The sequence below is a fragment of the Corapipo altera genome, unplaced genomic scaffold (genome assembly GCF_003945725.1).
Source record: "Corapipo altera isolate COAL_440 unplaced genomic scaffold, ASM394572v1 239, whole genome shotgun sequence".
Classification (NCBI taxonomy): domain Eukaryota; kingdom Metazoa; phylum Chordata; class Aves; order Passeriformes; family Pipridae; genus Corapipo; species Corapipo altera.
Genome location: NW_020884938.1, coordinates 661639 through 681503, shown reverse-complemented (window position 1 = coordinate 681503; position 19865 = coordinate 661639). Strand labels below are relative to the sequence as shown.

Below are 19865 nucleotides of genomic sequence, written 5' to 3'. Positions count from 1 at the left end.
CTTCTTGCTTTATTAGAACTGCAGAAAAAATAGGTAAAATATTACAGCAAATTCATAAAACAGGACAGAAACAGCACTGAAGGAAACAGACCTTGAGTGCTCAGGAAGAAGCACAGAAAACTGATTTTAAGCTGGCAGGTACAACTGTCTTATATTCACTTATATGTTTTCCGGTGCCCACAAACCATTTGGTCACATACTTGGATATTATTTTTGCTTGACAGGGATGGAGCTCAGTTTTACCAGGGCTGTCAGGAGGGGAAGTGGCCTTTTAGCACAATAGCCAGTTGCTTTATTGATGGCTTTTCCTTTATAATGAGGTTTGATTTTTGTTTGAACGTTGAAAATAACCCTTGGTGCAGATGCTGATTGCCAAACTTGGGAGCCCCCCTTTGAGAGAGCAGCTAAAATAACCACTGATCCCTGCTGCTCTGGGCTCTTGGAGGTCCCAGGCAGAGCCTAAGGCAGATGCCACTGTCCCCTCCAACCCATGTGTGCACGACTCACACTGCTCTCCAGCTTATCCCAAGGATCCCAGCCTTCCTAGGGCTCAGGTCCTTGCCTGTCCACACTTCAGAGGAGCTCTGCCCTGCAGGGACATGAGGAAGTCCAGAAGGGGAAAGGAAATTTATGGGGAGGGGGAGATCTGAGAGACTGGGAGGATGCATCTCCAGAAGGGGAGGCAGGAAATGCCCCATGAATGTCAGATTGAGTTATTCCTGAATCCTACAAGTAATGCCACAAGGGAAATGACATGGATCATCAAAGCATTCCTTTATGCCCCAATAAACTCCTCCTTGTCTTAGAAGCAGACCCTATCCATATTAATAGGAAACCAGTGTGTGTTCTGAGTGTCCAAGATAGCTATATATATTTTCCTTAATCAGGCAGGAAAGGGAAGAAAATTTAGGCAACATTTAAAAATGGATACAAACTTCAAAAGGGGCAAAAACTCAACATGCAACGTTGTTGAAAAGGACTCAGGGTTATGAGTCCCTCTCTGGAATATTTAACTGATCTATGCAAAGGGGAAAAAATGTTCAGAAATTAATCTGGCAGTGCAAGGAATGCTCTATAAAATAAGCCAAGCCTCTTCTGGCAGTCTATAGACATCTGAAACACAGAGCCCAGGTAGATTCCCTGGTTTGGATACAAGCCTCTGTATTGCTTCCCATCTGGCATAAGTGGCTTGGACTATTGGCATCCAGTTTCAAAAGTAACCAAAGATTGCTGTGAATCCATCTCTGAAAACTCTAGTTTTTGGTTGTGTTTTTTTTTTTTTGTTTTTGTTTTTGTTTTTGTTTTTGTTTTTTTGTTTTTTTTTTTTTTGTAAGAGATGTGTCCTAGTTTAAACAGAAAACCTGCTGAAACTGTTCAGAAGGGTGGGTAAGATAGTCAGGAATGTTCCCCTAAACCTTAAAAATCCATTTCCAATATTAAGATGCTGAAACCTGAAAGATTTCCAGAACTTTCAATATTTAAAGTTGTTGCCACATGTCTTTTGGCCAGAGGTTTTATTCTAGTTCAGAGAAGATTCAGGTAGTGTTTTCTCCAGGACTGAAGCCGAATGTCAGTGGTCCCATGCACACCCTGGAGTTTGGAGCTGAGCTGAGTGCTCATTTGTACTCCAGTAGCTGTGGATTTGCCTACTGTAAGGCTGGGGGTCCTGCATTTACAGTGGGATCCACATGGATCTTCTTAATCCTTATGTATCTGTAGCCATCAGTGATGTATTCTTCCTGCTAAGATGGAAAGAGGCTTTTTTATGCATCTTTAGTGCAGCACATTTCCATTACAGGGGCCAATATGTGGCTTCATTTTTTGCCATGGGGTCCAAGGAGTTTCCCTTCAGGAATTGCAGTTAGATTTCATTTCTAGGTGAATCCATTTTCATCCTTGCAACATTCTTCCTGAAAACAGGGAAGCCAGAGCAATTTCATTTCCCTCTCTTTTGCTCAACTTGTAGGACAGATGGGTGGAGGAAAAAAAAGTCAGGATTTGGGAGCTGCACTAAAGCAGAGGAGCTGGGAGGCACAACAGCTGGGACTACAGGACAGCTTTGTTCCTTAGACAGAGGTTCATGTCCTTACATAGGCTTAATCAGCTCATCTCAAGAATTCCTAAGTAGCCAAATGAGAGCTGTGAACCTGCTGCCATAGATGGCTGGGTTTGATAGAGTAATCCTAAATTCCTTGTCAGTCTACTTGTGTGTATCTACTCTCAACAAGACCCTTGGAAATGACTTGCACAATGATTTGTTACGCTGTCATTGCTCATTAATCTGAGCTTCTGCAAATGATTTTTATTCTCCTGAAGTAGAAATAAAATCCTCATTAAAGAATTTGTTTGTTTTAAAAGCTACACAAAAGGATTACAGGGCCCTTGCAAATAGATGAGAGAAAAAATGTGGTTATGCAAAATGTCCCCTCCCGTAAGCCCTTGCTTTCCACTGACTCCCAGGACCTCTGGGCTGAGGCTGAAGTGCACGGCTCAGCTCACTACAAAGCCTGGGGTCAGTAATTGGAATCACATGGACTCGAGGCCTCTCCATCTGACTGTAGGTGAGAGTGCCAATTTACACTGGAAATGTGGATTAATATTGTGCGAAAAACCCACCCCGGACCAAGGAAAAACCTGCTGTCAGATCTGCAGATGGCCACAGTCATGATGGCTTCTAGAAATACTTCTTAAACAGTTACTTGAATTTGCTTCATTTCTGGTAAACAGCTTGTGGTGGCAAACTAAACAGGAACAAGGAATTCTGACTCTGGAGTGAGAATGCCCACACATGGTGTTAATCAGGGGAACTCCATGTGTGGACAGGCTATTATGTGTGACTTTACACTGTTTTAGGCACACTGGTGAACTTCTTTCCACCCACCTTTAGTCAATCAGGAGAGGTTTTAAAGTAAAGTGAAATAGGGCAATGTTCAATGGAACCCAGAGTTTCTACAGAGGGGACTAAGTTCAGTTAGGCTGATACAAATTTTAGGCAAGGTGTAATCTCTGTTAGGTGCCTCTTGCAGCAGCCTGATGTGGAAAAAAACCCAGGAGCTTGGAGTCGGGATGAAACACTGGCAAGGTCCCACTGTAAGTGATGTAAGATCCTTGTAAACTGAGTTAGGGCATGGTAGATCCATGAAACCTATTGGGAAAGGATATTGTGGATGATGAGGTTTTACAAGAACTCATGGGGAGACAGGATAAATATCTGGAGCAGAAACCTGCTGAGGGCCACTAAGTGCACAGAAAGCACATTTCACTGAGGAAATGCTCCAAACTCCAAGTGACTGGGAGAGTAGTCGGGAAAATTATCATGTGTTTTCCTTGTTTGTGCTCTTCCTTTGGTGACCACTTGGGATGGTGGCTGAAGCCAGGACATTGGGATAGTTGGACCCTTGGCTGTATCTGTGTTCTTGTGTTAGAAAAGTGCAGATAACCTGGTGTAGAACCAAACACACACATTCAACTTCTATTGCCTTTTCCCATGTGGACATTTTGAGGAGAGATACTCAAAAGTTGCATTATTGAGGAACAGCCCAGAGTCCATGTGCCACAACCTCCAAGTAAACACACTCTGACTTCCAGCCCTTTGTCTGAGTAAAACCGAGGGCAAAGTATAGAGGGGTGATGAACTCTCTGTTTGGTTCCGTCTGCATTTGCCTGCAAATATTACCCCCCCTCCCCCGCCCATTATCTTAAAGATCTCAGCAACAGCATTGCCAGCTGGGTGCTTCAACCACTATCAGTGTTTGGGTTTCTGTTTAAATAAGATAGAGAGGTTAAAAAAAAAGAAGAAAAAAGAAGGGAGGGGAGAGATAGAGCAGAGCTGACTGCCTCATTTGGGTTGGAATTCTCATCCTGACTTCTTAAGAGGAGGGGGAGGGAAAAAGGGATTTTTGGTTTCCCCACTGAATTTCATTGAAAGATTCTAGAACCTCTCTCCTTTTTAAAATCCTGTTTTATTGACAAAAGCTGTGTAGGAGTAAAATCCACGGAAGGACCAAGAAGGGGGGTCGAAAATCTCCCCTGCAGAGGTTAAACCTCTGCTAGGTGGTTTCTTTTGTTTTGTTTTGCTTTGCTTTGCCTTTGTTTGTGGCTCTCTCCTACTTGGCACCGAGAGAAGTCGCTGCACTTCTCCTCCACAGAATCAGTCACGCCGGCCCGAGGTTCCCGCTGAGGATCTGTAAAGTTTTCCGAGCTCCAGGGAGTCTCTCTCAGAGCGTGTGGGGGCGGCGGGGCACCGGCAGCAGCAGGGTCCGCGCTGCGGTGGCCGCTCCGTCCCGCCGAGCGCTCGTAATTAACCGGGCGGGCGGTGAATTAAATCTTTGTCGAGCCCACCGAGCGGGGGGTTCCTGCAGCTCTTCTCCAGCCGGTCTCGGGCGGCTGGGATAACCTCGGCAGCGGCGGCGAGCGAGAAGGGGGAGCCGGCTGGACGGGAGAGCCAAGCCCCCGCTCGGAGCGAGTGCGGGGAGCTGCGGGCGGCGATGGGCGAGCTGTGCGGGGCCCGGCCGCGGCTGCTGCTGCTGCTGCGGCTGCTGCTGCTGCTGCCGGCGATGCTGCCGCCGCTCCGGGCACGAGGTGAGTGCGGGAGCCGAGCCCGGCCGTGCCCGGGACCCGCTCCCGGCTGCGGCATCCCGGGGATGGGGCGGCGGGGCTGCCCCCGAGGTGTCCCCCAGCCCCGTGCCCCTGGAGGTCCCGGGCGGGCTTTAAAGCGCCGCTGCCACGTCCAAGCGAGCAGAAAGGCGTGGCGAGCGCCGGTGCCCCCGCCGGTGCCGCAGCCCCGGGCGGGCTCGGGACGGGGCTCCGCCGGGACGGGCAGTGCCGCGGGCACCGGGCGGGGCGGGATCCAGCCCGGGGCCGGGGCCGGTGCAGCCCGCAGGGTGTCCCTGCCGTCGCCGCACGGTGCCCGCGGGCAGCCGGAGGTGTCACCCCTGCCCTGCCCAGGACACGGCACCGGCGGGGAGCCGGGAACCCGGCGGAGCGGGGGGAATAGCGGAGCAAAGGATGCGGGCTTTCCGGAGAGCAAATGTGGAACGTTATCGATGGTGTGGCGGCTTTTGAAAGAGGGGCTCTGGGTGCCGGCCGGGACTCCCCTCCCGCACTGCGCGCTCTGCTCCCGATCTCTTACTGCTGTCTCTAAAGAGGATAGGAACCCGATCTAGTTCAGTGTAGCAATCCCACGCGAATCTTAATGTGTAGGACATGACAAAGAAAGTACTTCTCCCGTGGAGATAATCAATTTGTCACAGCCAACAGGTAAGTGGCTTTTCCATTCGAGTAACCCCGAGGGGTCCGTTCAGTGCTGAGGTTTGATTACACTCCAGGCAAATGCTCAGAAACACGTGGTCTCTGGCCTGGGCCTTACAATGGCAGACAAAAGCCAGGGAAGTAAATTGTTTGTTACTATTGCAGTGTTTTCAGTCGTAGATTTTCGGATAGCAGAGCACTTGTCACAGATACCCTTGTATTTCATGAAGAGATGGTAGCCACTCCTTTTAAAGAGGGAGGGACAGTCTAGAGATGGTTAGAAGAGCAGCATTTACCTCCAGAATCCTCAGATAGCTCCTACGTTCCCTCAGACAACAGAGCACATCAGCAAAACTGTGGCTTTGCTGTGTCACAGTGTGCAGACACAGTAATTTTTAGCATTCAACATTATTGTAAAACACTGAAAAATTTTACTTTGTAATCTCTGTACATTTAACCTTAGTTACTGGACAGCTTCTTGGAAAACTGAGAAGTAATTAGATAAATAAGTTTAGGTTTTCAAAGTTTATTTTAACACAAAGTGTAGCCAAATTTGGCAGTAAAAGGTATGTCAGCTTTTAATTCCCAAATACTCTAATTTCACTGAGAACTTCTATATCCTTAGAACTTACCAGTACAGTACTTGGATAGTAGTACTGAAGAAGATGAGTTACATCATCATGGCCAGTCAGTGTATTAATAGTTCATCCTCTAACTCTCTCTTTGGCATGTCTTGGTACTACAGGCACAGACAGTTTTAACTCACTAAACATCTGGAAACATGTCTATTCAGAGGGAGCTTATAGTTGTAATAAAAAAAAAAAATGTTCCACTGACTTTGTGGAATGAGTTTTATTTTAAGATCATGATTTTTACGTGTGCTTTTGTAACAGTAAATTTGTAAGAAGGATATGGGTGGAGGTAGGACACATAAAAAAAATCTGTGCTTTCTTGCCTTCTATCATAGATAAAACCTCCCCCAAAAATCACATACTACAAGTTTTAAAATATGAGTGTTACCTCTAAGTTAGTTTTTAGTTGGGTTTTGTTTTAATGGTCCATTTTCAGACATGACATTTTATTGCAAACGGGGAAGAGCAAGATGTTAAGCTCTTGTTTTCATCTGTGTAATTGAAAGCAGACACGTTAGTGAAATCCAAGAGAAACCCCCATAAACCAACTTATCGAGTTACTTCAGTATATTTATACTGCTCTGTCAGATTTCAGGCATTATCTGATAGCAGGGCAATGCATTTTTAAGGGTTTTTTGTTTTGTTTTGTTGCACTTTAGCCCATTCTGCAAGTTTCTTATCAACTTCACATGTGTTTTCAAAACAAACTTGTGTTAAGACCAACTTGTTCCAATATTTCTAGTAACATTTTCTGAAATGAAAGATGGGCTTTAGCCCTCTGGAGCTTGACAGAAATAGAATTACCTGGGATCATGAAAGACTTGACTTTGGTTTTGAGAGTTCTAAAGAAGTAGCTGGCAAAATGAATTCAGTAAGCAGAGAGTCTGGATTTACCAGATGTAGTAAAATAACTGCAGAGAATGAAAGGGGGTGAGACAGAAAAGGTCAAGAAAGAGACAGCTGAAAAATCCAAATAAAACAACAGGCAAGAATTTTAATGGTAACACAGAGTGGGTTAGTGTGAAAGAGATAAATGAACAAAAGCTTTTGTGAAAATGTAGCAGAAAGTGAGGGTTGACAGTGGCATGGAGCAAAGAAAATGAATAAAGTTAAGAAAGAACAAAGTAAGCAGGTCATTTTAGCCAGTACAGGTAAAAGCTGCTGTAAAGCACTCGGGAAATGTCAGGCACATGTGTTTATGTCTAGATTCGATGGAAGGAGGAAGCTAGAAGTGGGATTTTAATAGCTAAGTCATCACACACAATTAAACTGAGAGGGTGGATAACATTACTCCAAGATAAGATGTAGAAGTGGAGACAGAAGACAGAGAAGATTGCAGGGTGAGAAGGAACAGAAAGAGTGTCCACTAAGAAGTCCACGAAGGAGCTGTCAGGAGCAAGAGGGAAAACAGAGGACGAGGTCACAAAAAGCACAAAGGAGAGAAAGGGCCAGTACAAATCAGTGAAGAGCCCTAGGAGAATGTCAGGAATTACTGGCCATAATGTTTTGTGAGTAAAAACGAGCTTAGAAATGCTCAGAATAATGTCAGGCCCTTGGAGAAGCAGTAGTAGAATAGTCCCTACAACAGTGATACAGTGGGTGATTTACAGTGACAGGGGGTGTGCAGTGAGGGGACAGTTGTGACACTCCCCTGCCTCTTCAGCAGGCTTGGGGAGGACTCTTGTCCTGCTGAGACCACCTTTGGTGAGACACAGGGACAGTTCAGCACAAGTTGTGTGGAAAGTCTTCTCTGATCAACAGGACACAACTGCTCTAAAGCATCTCCCAGGCCCGTGCTCTCCTGAATATACCACAGATCTTTGGCTCAGGCAGTTCAGGAAGCTTCTTGCCATCACTTTTTAAAACAAGTAACACTTCTATTTTCCCTCAGCACTCAGGAGTACTTTGGCTCTGCTCTGTGCCTACTATAACCTATGTTAGACTTAGAAGAGTTGAGAAATTGCCTTTCGGGTTTGAAGTACGCGCTGCTGGATCTTAAGGAGAAACTAAATTTCTAGATTCTCAGGGATTTTCGTTCAAATTCTTTTCAGGTAATCAGATTAATGGAAGATTTTCATTCAAAGAAAGCTGGTGGAGGTTTGGGTACTTAGCACACAGGCAGAGGATGTACATTGATTTCTGGGTTACAGTAACACCGCAGACACCCCGTGGTGCACAAGGGTGCAAATATGTTCCCCACCAAAGGGTTTGGTTTTGAGTCCTGTTGAAACAGGGACTGAGACCTTAAACTTAGTAATAAAGAAAGCAGTACCTAAAAACATCTTTTGTATCAATGCTGAAGTAAGTGTATTATCATAGAAACACTTGGTCTGGTATATTCCAGCTTTGTGGGCGTTTCCAGGGATTCACTAAGCACTGGAAGGATGTGCTGTGCAAATGCTACATCCACTGGAAATGCTGCAGTCTTCCAGCTTTGCTCTTGTCAGTGACTGAATTTCAGGTACTGAGGACTTCAAATATCAATGCCTAGGCAGAGAACCTGGGAGAACTAGATATCCATGCTCAGTACAGATAAGTGTAATGAGGAAAATCTCCTGTAAGAGTACTAGCGATGTTTTCTCCAAAGGAAACCTTCCCCAAAGCATTGCTACATAACTGTATGCAAAAAAAAAGGGATCTTTATTTTCTCCCTGCTCTGTAAAGTCTGTGGTTCCTTCCATACTTGAACCTCAACCCATTGTGCTATAAATTTTATCCCATCTGCTTAGTGTTTCCAGACTATTCTTCAAATATAGCAGTGGTAGAATATCAGAATCTTTCATCATTGTCTGTCTTTGGTTTTATATTCCCCAATAAACATGCTGCCTGCAGAGCAGATCCATCTCACCGTAGCAGTATATAAAAGCATAGTTATTCTTACTAATTTTCTGGTCAGATAAAAAAAGAGAGAAATCCCAGTGTGAAAATATTTTTCCTGTAACCCTTTTACGTAAGAAAATACAGGAGTGCTTGAGTATGTATGTTTGATATTCTGAGACATGCTGCTCTGTCATATTCTCATTCCTATTTCAGCTTTAATTTGAATATATACATATACTTGGACTCAATCCAAAGCTCTGTAAGGTCTATCCAAAGACTGTTGTTGACTGCAGAATATTTTGAGTTATGGCCTTGATACAAATAAGCAGGACTAGCAGTGTGTTAAGTGTAACACCTTATATAAAACTTTCTAATCACACTTCTCTTTTTTTTTTTTTTCCCCCAAGATTTGAAATGAGAAATCAGGAGAAGATTAAAATGTGTTCTTAAATGAGAAAGCCTGAAGTGGCACTTTTTCTATCAACACCCTGTGAAGTAATTTCATTATTTGCATGATATTCTCACACAGGGAGGGGTGAAGGATAAAGTTTAGCATGTCGGGAAGAGCAGTTGTTGTTCTTCCAGTCATTAGTCTTTATTGTACATCCTTCCATGTCATCTTGGTGGGTCTGGGTTCTTTAGGCCACCTGTGTCCTCTGGAGCTGTGAATTCACCTTCTGTTTCCATGTTCTTTGGGGTGTGTAAAGCCTGGCACAGCCCTCACATGCACTGAGCTGTTCAAACAGCAGTGACTCAGTGGACTCCAATCCTCTCAATATTTTCATATCCTCTAGAAATCTTCATTCTTCCAGTCTTAATATCTTTTGGTCTTCGGCCTCCTCCTGGAAGCCCAAAAAATAACCTATCCAGAAGGAAGAAAAAGTGGAAAGGAATTTGTTCCCAGCAAAGACATCACGTGAAGCAGCAGTTTTCAGGTGCACAGCAGGCTGGGTGTAAGAGCCTGGGGATAGGAGGCAGTGGGAAAAGAAGGAATTGGAATGGGCTTTTGGAGAGGACAGGGAGGCAATATATTATTAAACATTTTCTGTCATTGCTGAATGCGCAAAATGTTGAGGAACAAGGACACGTTGCCTAAACAGCTTCAGGAGTCAGCCTCACTTGATATTGTTTTGAACAACTAAATAGAACTCTACCCTACAACTGACTTAATTTTATCAGTTCTGCCTCTGAAAGCAGTGAGTGGGACAAGATAACCTTTTGAGGGCTCCTACATCCCTATCCTTTGTGACAGTTATATATGTATACACACACATATATCTATAAATATATATATATGAGATGCCGTATTCCTGCCATAGGTGGAGCTGTCTTTTCTAATTTGTAGTAGCCAGTTATCTACTTTTTTGAAAGAATTTTTTATTAGACCTGAGACAAAACAAAAAACCCACACAAAACCACTTGCTTTCCCTGCTAGAGAACATAAGGGGTGTTGCAGCATAGCTTTGCCTCCCTCAGGCCTGACCTCAGCACCAGCCAGAGCAGCGACCTCATCACCAGCTATTGCCATGGAAGATTTCAAGGACTTCTTTTATAAACTGCAAACAGATATCTCATAAAATGAGGTTTGGCTCTATCTGAAAAATCCCCCTAACTGTGTGATGGCCACTGCTGGTGCTACCAGAGCCACATTCCCCATAAATGAGTGTTCTCCAGACCTAAGAAAATTTCCAGTAAAATGTTGGCTGTTTTCAAACCCACCACAAAACACAGTAACATAGCAGGCATTTCCTTTAGGGTGCTGCTGCTTTACTTGCTGTGCTAACTGGGGTTTTCAGTGATTTCAGCTGTCCTGAAACAATCCCCCTGAGACTGGTTCTGAAAGGAAAGGTTCAAACCCTTTAAGGCTGTTTGGAGATAACGTCCTGTTTCTTAGCAGCACACAAATTGAGGGATTGTCTGTCAGTCCATAGAGCTCCAAAATTGCCTCCCCACTTGGAAGAGAGAAGCCCTTTGTCACAGGCCCTCTCTGAGGGCAAGCAGTGGACTAGAGCAGTAGAGGAGAGGGACAGCTGGTGAGGAACACAGCCTGGCAGCCTACAACACATCCCCTGGAGACAGCAGCCTGTGCTGCTCTGGGTGTCAGGGGAGAGGCATCCTGGCTCCAAGTTTCATGCATTTGTTATCAAGTTCAAGCTGTTACAGTTTTAAAGAGAACCTGTAGAGAACAATGGAGTGGAAGGACGAAGAACACCTTATTGTCCAAAGGACACTGGTGCCACAGCTCAGCTGTGTCTGCTCCTCATACCCCATCACTGCATTGGCACATCTGGTGAACAGCCTTGAGGTGAACCAACAAGTCTCTGCAGAAAAAGAGGGACTCCTATTCACTTTACTTCTTTCCCTGCATACAAAATGGAAGAGGGGCATCTTCATTCCAACTCCAGTCCCAAGAGATCCAGCACATACTCTAATCATCCCGGATGAATAGTCATCTCAGATGAACAATGGCAATGCCTTCCTGCATTACTCCTTTACTTCCAACTCAAACTATTTATTTTGGGGAATCATGAGGCCAGATTTTCTGTTGTACGTCTTCGTCTTTCATTGTTTCAGGTCTCCTTCACCCTTTTCCCTACCTTATGTGCCTAATCCCTGGGTTTACACACAAGATCAAGATGTAGCAAAGCTGGATTTATCATGTCAGTCTATCAGCACTTGGATCTTTGAAGTCAGCTGGCTTTCCTCTTGTCTAAACATGTCTCTGGGTCTGTGTGATGCCTTAAGTGGCCAGCCAGAGTGTGTTTGCATTGCCAGAGACAGCATTTCCACAGCTTGGTGTAAGAACAGCCAGAAAACCAAGACTACAAATCCCAGCTGCCAGCACTTGACTGCTATCCCTGCTACAAAAGCTGCTGACTTTTCCATCTAATATTAACCAGGTGTCATTGTTCAAGAAATGATTGATTTGGTGCTGCAGATCAGGCCAAGACCACACTGCCCTGAACCTCGAGCAAAGTGGAGCCTTGGCCAAAGGGATGTGCAGTTGCTGTGGTTTTATGAGAGTACAGATGTAAAGGGAGGCTGGAAGACAAAGGATGTGACTGTGAATATTATGGATGGCCAATTTGTCATTTTGACAAATCCCGTAATGAGGCTTGGGCTTTTTTCAGCTGGCAGTCAGATGGATGAGCATCACTAGTGAGACAGTTTTCATGACAGGACAGGAAAGGTTTTATCAAAAAGGTACACAGGGAATGTTGCAAGTGGTTTTCTTACTGGAAACCTAAACCAATGCATGTGTGTTGTAATCATGAGCTCCCAAAGTTCTGGCTGACACACTGTTGGTGAAACATGTTGGACTGATGCTGAGCTCTCACAGAGTCCATCTGCTGCCTGGATCCTTGGCTGCTGAGGAGTGAGAATCACGTCCTATTTCTTCACATTCCACAGTGCTGAGCCTCTGACAGAGGGAACTGAGCGAAGGACAAGCTCTGAACCACATCTTACAAACTGAATCGATCAATGTGCTCAGAAGATTGAAAACATCTCAATAAGGAGGAGTGACTTTGACCCCTTGACCCGGACTCAGTTCCAAACCCGTACCCAACCACAGCTGGTTATGTGGGCTGGGAAGCTGATGGGTGTGAGGGTCACATCAGTGACTGCCCTGAAGAACTGGCAAACCTTCCTGGCACCACCTTGGTGAGCCCATCTAGGCCCAGGTGTAGCTCTGGTTTGGTACCAGCTTCAGACTGATAACTGTTCCATGGATCAGCACTGAGTAATGAACAGCTATCCAGTCCTGGACTGTGCACAGACCTTTCCATCGGGGCAACTGTAAAGAATAGCTGCTACTGTAGATTGTTACCTAAAAAATCTGTCCCTTTTTCATCTAACTGGAATGCTACTGCCATGAAATTTATCCAGTCCTTTTTACTTCTGCTTATTTTTTGCACAATTCCCAGAAGCAATTCAGGGTTTCTCATTCCAGGAATCATGCTTTTGGGTAACATTCTTAAGCTTATCTTCCTTTTGCAGAAAATATTCACTGCAGCAGCTGAATAAGCAATTATTACATCATAGAAGTCTAAGGTTATGCAGATATTAACCACATTTCTTGCTTTGAACTCCCACACAGTATGGCAATCCTGTTAAGATTAGCAAACTACCTTTTCTAAAAGCAACCATATGCTCTTACACATCGTGCCTGTGTGCACAGTTCAGAGCCAGCCCATGAATGCATCATGCACACAAAATGTTTGAATAGTTGTGGCCTTAATCATGCCTTATCTGACAGCTTTTCTTCACGACAGCTTTTGTGAAATTAGAGAGCTGAGTTCCAGCTGTGATTCTGCTGTCCTCTTCCCGAGACTCCTGAAATCTCCCTGGGAATCCAACACGCACCACCACATTCCCATCAGGACAGGCATCCTCACAGTCACCACACAACACAGCCTGAGTTCTTTTGGATGCCCTGCTGCACATGCTTTGGTAAAGGGACAAAGTGGTGATAAAGCTGTGTTGGATTTTATCCAAAATAAACTTGGGTTTTCTCAACTAGTCTTTTAGCATGCAAAATTAGTGTATCTAGAAAAGGAAGTCAACATGCTGCCATCTAACCAGAGCTCTGGGTTATCATGCTTTTCTGTCTTGTGGAACCAGAAAGCTGAACAAGTGCTTCTCAAGTTTACAAAATGGACCAGCCAGTGTATTCCTGCACAACAGGAATTCACAACTTCCCTGTCAGGTTTGTCCCTCCAAATAAAAGGGCACATTGCAGCTGAGCACAGTGTCCCCAGCCTTTCCCAGAAGGGCTTTCTCTCTCCGATGCCTGGAGTTCTCTGGCTGATTTGCATGAAGCTTGTTGTGCACTTGGCAGAATCCTTGAAGGAGCACCAGGTTCAAAAGAGCAGACCAGTCACTCCTGCTCCAGCTGTGAGGGGTGCCACGAGCCATCAGCTGCACTGAGACACAGGGTCACAGCCAGAGGAAAAACAGCCATTATTTTCTGTTCAGAAAGCGAGATGTCGTAATCAGAGCAGTTCTACCATCTGCCTGCCACTGCCCCATCCTTTGCACACCCTGAAGGAGCAGTCTGTAGCTCCCCTGTGCTGTTGGTCCCCTGAAGAGGGTGTAAGGAGGCACAGGTGCCCCAGTATGAACTGCTTGCCCAAAGGTTTCCAACTGGGAGCGACAAGAATATGCACATGTGTGCAGTGGAGTCCACAATGCTGGAAGAATGCAGCCAGGAGAGGATAAGGGTCCTGTTCCTAAATACTCATTAACAACCCTGAGTGCCCAGATGGTCAGAATCACTTCTGGTTCACACACTTTCTGAGATTTGAAAGGGTAAGGATTTGCCCACGAGTTGCAATTTTTAGAGCAACTGCAAAGCCAAGAGAAAATGTTTTTCACTGTTTAATTGTTATGTTTTAGAAGAATGGACTTGAGGGTGGAGTCCTTTTTTACTGCTTGTTTTTCACTTCCCTCTATTCTCAGGAGATTTTTGGCAGGACCTTTGGAGGATATGAATTGTGATGTCACCAAAACAATGAGCCTGGACCACAGTTCTCCTTCAGCAAACTCTCCGTGATCTCCTTTGTCTGGATGCTCTCCTACAGACAAGCTTACTTAGCTTGGCCTGCTTTGAATTCTTGAGTTATTTCACTGGAGTAGAGGTGTGTTGCCAGAGCTTGGAGAGAAGAACTGGTGTCCAGAGCCAGGGATTGTCCTTCTGGGGAGGAACTTGGCCAAAGACCATTTTTTATAAAGCCCTGCAAAAACCTGCAGCCAGCTCTGCACTGCAGTTAAATGTGTATCATTTTTCAACACAGTTAAGATTGATTGCAGACAGCAGCACTAAAAACATGGTTATTTGCAACCCATTGTATGAAATTTGATGCATATGATGTTTGTCAGCCAGAGAGCCCCAGACAGGGTCCCTATTCCCAGAGAAGAGCTCAGGCACAAATGCGTGGCTTTCACCATGGGCAGATGGTTGTTTACCAGACTGATTTTCTCTGTAGCTTTGTAAACTGCATTTAGCTCTCAGACACTGGCATGGATTCTGGACACACTGAGGGATTCAGGAGAAATACTGCCTTGATTTAGTAATGACAGAATTTTGACCAGTACTTTGGGTATGTAAGTAAGAGTAGAAGGCTGACCTGGGTCATAGAGTACAGAACTCTGTTATAAACTAACACTTAATGTAATTCCATTTAATGGTTTTCTTACTAAAACCTTTGTTTTTCTGGATCCCATGATTCAGATTGTTTACTGCTGTCGTATTTGTTGACAGGAACCACACCCTTTCACAGGTTGGTCTGTTTCTCCCAGTTTCTCCTCATATAACAGGGCTTTGGTTCCCCTGACCATCCTCCTGATCTTTCTTTACTCATTTTCCACTTTCATGTAGTCTTTCTTAAAGCCAGAATTCTGTGCAGGACTCCAGAGCTTTGCCCTGTACAACTGACTGTATAAAAGAGTACCTACCTCAAGATGACTGATGCATCTTAAAATCTCATTTAACCTCTCCTTTTTGCTTTGAATCCTTGGATTATAATCACTAAGTTGAGAATACAAGTTGTTCCCTGCAAAAAACCCCTGAGTTACTGGAAGGAATTACCTTCTCTTCTTGCTTTCAGCTGCTTTTTCCTTCCCCACATCTGAACACCTGCCAGCTGAGCAAACTTTGATGTGTGTCAAAGTTAGTGTGATCATGAACAGTTTAATTATTTCCACTTATTTTGATAACTGGAACTACTTAGGAGGTGAGTATGTGGACAGATGGGAGGGGACTGGAACCGTCACACATCAGGAGCACCTGGGAAGGATGGCTTCCTAACTGGTGCAGGGAGAGCCAGAGGAGACAGGTGTTTGTCCTTAGGAGACTCTGCAGGAAGTCGTTTGTGAGGATGGAGAGTCTGGAATATGATGTGGCTGCCTGCTGAAATGTGCTCCCTTTGGATGTGCTTGGACCAAAAGTAAGGATGAGACAATCACAGGAGGCATGGGAATGACCTGGCGTGCACTCCCTGTTCTGCCACCAGCTTGATGGGTAATTTGGGCAAGGACCTCCAACTCCCTGACAGGAGGGGGAGCCGGGGTGGGGGGGGTCAGGCTCTGCTCCCAGGGAACAAGGGACAGGTTGAGAGGGAACGGCCTCAAGCTGTGCCAGCTGAGATCAGGTTGGACATCAGGAGGAATTTCTCCCTGGAAAGGGTGGTCAGGCGCTGGAAGGGGCTGCCCAGGGAGGTTTGGAGTGCCCAGCCCTGGAGGTGTCCCAGGAAGGCCTGGCCATGGCACTCAGTGCTCTGGGCTGGGGGACAAGGGGGGCATCGGGCACAGGGGGGATCCATGGGCTGGGAGGGCTGTTCCAACACTAATGATTCTATAAGAGGTTGACCAGCCTGTAGTTTCCCAGGTATTGTCTCTTGTCCTTGAAGTCAGGGAGACCTTTGTTGTCTCCCATTCTTCAGGAACTTCTCTGGTTCCCCGTGAGCTCTCTGAGGTACCCGGGCGTGGCCTGGCCGTGTCATCCCTCACTCCCTCAGCGCTCCCGGGAGCAGCCTGGCAGGGCCATCAGCCAGAACACTTATGAAACACAGAGAAACCATTAGAAAGCTGTCCCTCTGGATAATCAGAGGGGTTCTTTACACACATTGTGTATTTGTTACACAGGGAGCTGTTCAGACTACAAGATAATTAATAGGAAAATGTGACTCCTGTTTTATTCCAAGTTCTGATACACCTGCTGTGCACTGAACTTTTGCACTTGGAATATGAAGCAAACCTGTAGAGCTTGTCAGTTCATTTACAGTATTCAGTTTTATTAAAGACTTGCAAGAATACACTCTACAGAAATAATTGTCTTCAATGTGCTTTTCCCCTTAGGTTCAGTTTTGGTATAAGTTGGTACCTGGATTAATTTTTCTGTCGTATGTTAAGTGATCAAAATACCATATACTTTTTTGTCCCTCTCTACAATACTTTGGCATTTACAGGCATATTTTTGAGTAAAACAGATTACTTGGATAATTACCTCAGGTGAAACCAGTTTTGCAAATTTACTTGTAATGAGATTCAGGTGTTTCTGATATCACTTGTTTGATTTATCCTGCATTCTTCAGGATTTTAAAAGGTTGCTTATTGCTGCTGCCACATTTGATAGCAATGGATTGCAATCCAACAGATCCTGTAGTTGTGCAGGAATGTTCTGAGCTGTTTTCTGCCAGAGTACCAGTGCCCAGGCTGTGTCCTTGTGTGGAAGGTTAAGGGAAACTGCAGTTTGCTTCCCCCAGGAAGGCAAACCCCCAGCACTGGGCTTATTGCAAGGTGCTGCCAGGAGCCTTGTTTGGCCATGTCTGCCTTGGGTTTGGGTGCCCTGTTCTTGAGGGGGGTCGAACTCACTTACTTGTGTTTGCTTGGGGGTTTTTAACTGGCAGATGCAAGGTTGTATTAAATAGACTGTTGTGGTTTTCTTTCTTTCTGTAGAGCTGTCAGTGGAAGAATGCTGTGACAAGGGTGTTGAATGGGCAAACAAAAACAGAATGTGTGCTTCTCTGCCACTGATATCCGAGTCCAGAGAATGCAGGTGAGTAGTTATGTGTAATATACTCAAATACAGTTTACATTTTCATGTTTTCATGTTTCAGTTCCATCTGAAAACAGACAGCACTCTGTGTAACAACATGTTCTCTTGACAGTCCTTCCTGTGTTCCTTTTCAAATGGGGCACATTTCAATGGGTTCATGGGTTCACAGTGGGTTCAAACTGAAAGGGGAAATTTGGGTTGAATATTGGGAAGAAATTCTTCCCTGTGAGGGTGGGGAGGCCCTGGCACAGGTTGCCCAGAGAAGCTGTGGCTGCCCCTGGATCCCTGGAAGTGTCCAAGGCCAGGCTGCACAGGGTTTGGAGCAACCTGGGCTAGTGGAAGGTGTCCCTGCCCATGGCAGGAGTGGAACGAGATGAGCTTTAATGTCCCTTCCAACCCAAACCATTCTGTGATTCTATGAAATGTGTTGGGCTATAGAAAATAGTACCTTTTAGTTAATAAGCATATTTCTTAATTCTGTTGACAGTTGATAGGATACTAATTTCTATTTGATAATCTACCAGATGAAATAATGAAGTTAAATGTTAAAATCACTTGCACAGTAAGATTTTGGTTCTACTGCATCTCTCATATGGTTGTGTCATTCCTATTTTTTATATCAGTGATAGTTTGTGCTATTTTTGCTGTTACATGCACTTGTTACACTTAATTAGTGGAGCTCACAATTTGTGATTGGTGGTTGGAGGAGCAGCTTCACAGAGAACTTTGTATTTACAATCCTTTTCTTTTCTTCCCTCTGTTCAAATGGATTGAAAAGTGATTTAACTGTAGTAATTGTAGAAGTGTTGGATTGATCTTTATTACGGAAAGAATGTGTCTTCCAGGCAAGTCTGTCCATGTTTTCTGACTTCTGCATTTACACTGGCATTGAAAGCAGTCTCTTACGCAGAAGAATTGACAGATAGGACTGAAGTGCCAATTTAGGAAATACTTGAAGGGTTATAAGAGTTACAGACAAAACAGAGGCAGGAAAAACAGGAAACCAAGTTTATTGAACAATCTGGGAGAGAGAATCTTGATGATTTAATGATCATTTGATTAATGTGAGTTGCCGTGCTGCTGTAAATTCAATTTATTCTTCTAAAGATTTTCATTTTAGAGACTCCCTAGGACTTCATAGGAGTTGGAAAAAAGCTTACTAAATGCTTCTTCTAGCTTCTGTGCACAACTGAGGTGTAATTAAGAAAATTATAATAGTAAAATAAAAGGCACATATTCTGTGAGAGATATGAACCATTATTGACAAAACCTGAAGCTGATAAATGTGGTTCAGTTGCATTTATTCATGGCTGCACAAGAAAAAAACATAGCACAAGAAAAAAACATAGCTCCTCCTGAAGCTGGGCTCACTCTAAAAATCAGTGAGTTAAATTGGCACCTTGGGGTGCTTTCTATAACGGCAATACTATTTTACTCCAGTTAGGATTGCAAGCTGGCACAGCTCTGAGAGGTACAGAAAAATCACTTTAGGATGCCACTTGCACCTTGTGATGTCATTTCAGATGCAAAAGTGAGGGCCAAATTCTATTCCTAATTGCTGGTGTAACTGGAGCCGGAGAGAGCCCTCAGGGAGCTGATTCCCTCGGTGATTTATTCCTGCTGCACAGAGATGGGAACAATCCCGGTTCCTTGCGTTTGCCGAGGTCTGGGCAGGTGCCAGTGTGACTGTTTAGACACCTGCAGCAGTGGGAGCTGCTGGGGGCAGGTGTCAGAGTTTCTGTGGTTGTTTAAACCCCGGCTGGGATCCCTTGGCCTCCAGTGCAGCTCAGTGTTGACCATCTGGCTCTGAGGGCTCCAGGAAAGTGTGGTGCAAATCCAGGGGGGAGCTGTTCACCCCCTGTGTCTCAGCTTTGGTTTGTGAGGCTCAGAGCTGAATGTGTGGGGAGAATACATAGGGAAGGGAGCAGGTTCGATACAGTTCCCATAATGTGAGGGATTTAGTGCAGTTACTGTGCCAAGGCTGTGCTAACAGGACAGGTCAGATGTGCCTTCCCTGACATCCCTCACAAGAACGTACCTGCTGGCTTTGAGTCTTGTGCTTAGAACAGTCGTAACTTAGCGGTGTCTCAGATTCAGTCCTTCCCTCACAGCAAGCCCACTGCTTGCCAGCTGTCTTACTGAGTTAGAATTGCACCACCTTGACCTTTTCCCAACCGTTTAAAACACATCCATAGAAATCATAGAATCCCAGAATGGTTTGGGTTGGAAGGGACCTTAAAGCTCATCTCATTCCATCCCCTGCCATGGGCAGGGACACCTTCCACCAGCCCGGGTTGCTCCAAGCCCCATCCAACCTGGCCTTGGACACTTCCAGGGATGAGGCAGCCACAGCTTCTCTGGGCAATCTATGCCAGGGCCTCCCCACCCTCACAGGGGAGAATTCCTTCCACAGTGAAGGAAGGAAGGCTTTCCTCTCAAGCACCATCCTTCTGGTGTCTGCTGTGTGCCCAGAAACAGGGTGACAGGTCTGGGTTCCAGCATCTCTTTAGGATCCTTTCCCCCAAAGTCTCCTGTTGTTCCTGAGGGACTTGCCAGCTGTGTGAGTGTTCCTCGCTGAGGGTGGTGCAGTTCAAACTGCAGACATG

General features: G+C 45.1%; 1 protein-coding gene across 5 annotated transcripts in view; it reads left to right on the top strand.

The window, feature by feature from the left end:
* The first annotated feature begins 4054 nt into the window (after positions 1-4054).
* Positions 4055-19865, top strand: part of FBLN1 (fibulin 1) — a 61208-nt gene continuing 45397 nt past the window's right edge. For 3 of the 5 annotated variants that reach the window (XM_027660866.1, XM_027660868.1, XM_027660867.1), the window contains exons 1-2: positions 4055-4581; positions 17160-17259. In XM_027660866.1, the coding sequence (XP_027516667.1) occupies positions 4488-4581; positions 17160-17259 (194 nt within the window). In that variant the 5' untranslated portion in view covers positions 4055-4487. Of the gene's footprint in view, positions 4582-6130; positions 6137-14759; positions 14804-17159; positions 17260-19865 lie in introns of those variants that run through there. The other 2 variants (XM_027660871.1, XM_027660869.1) reach the window with 2 other exon arrangements.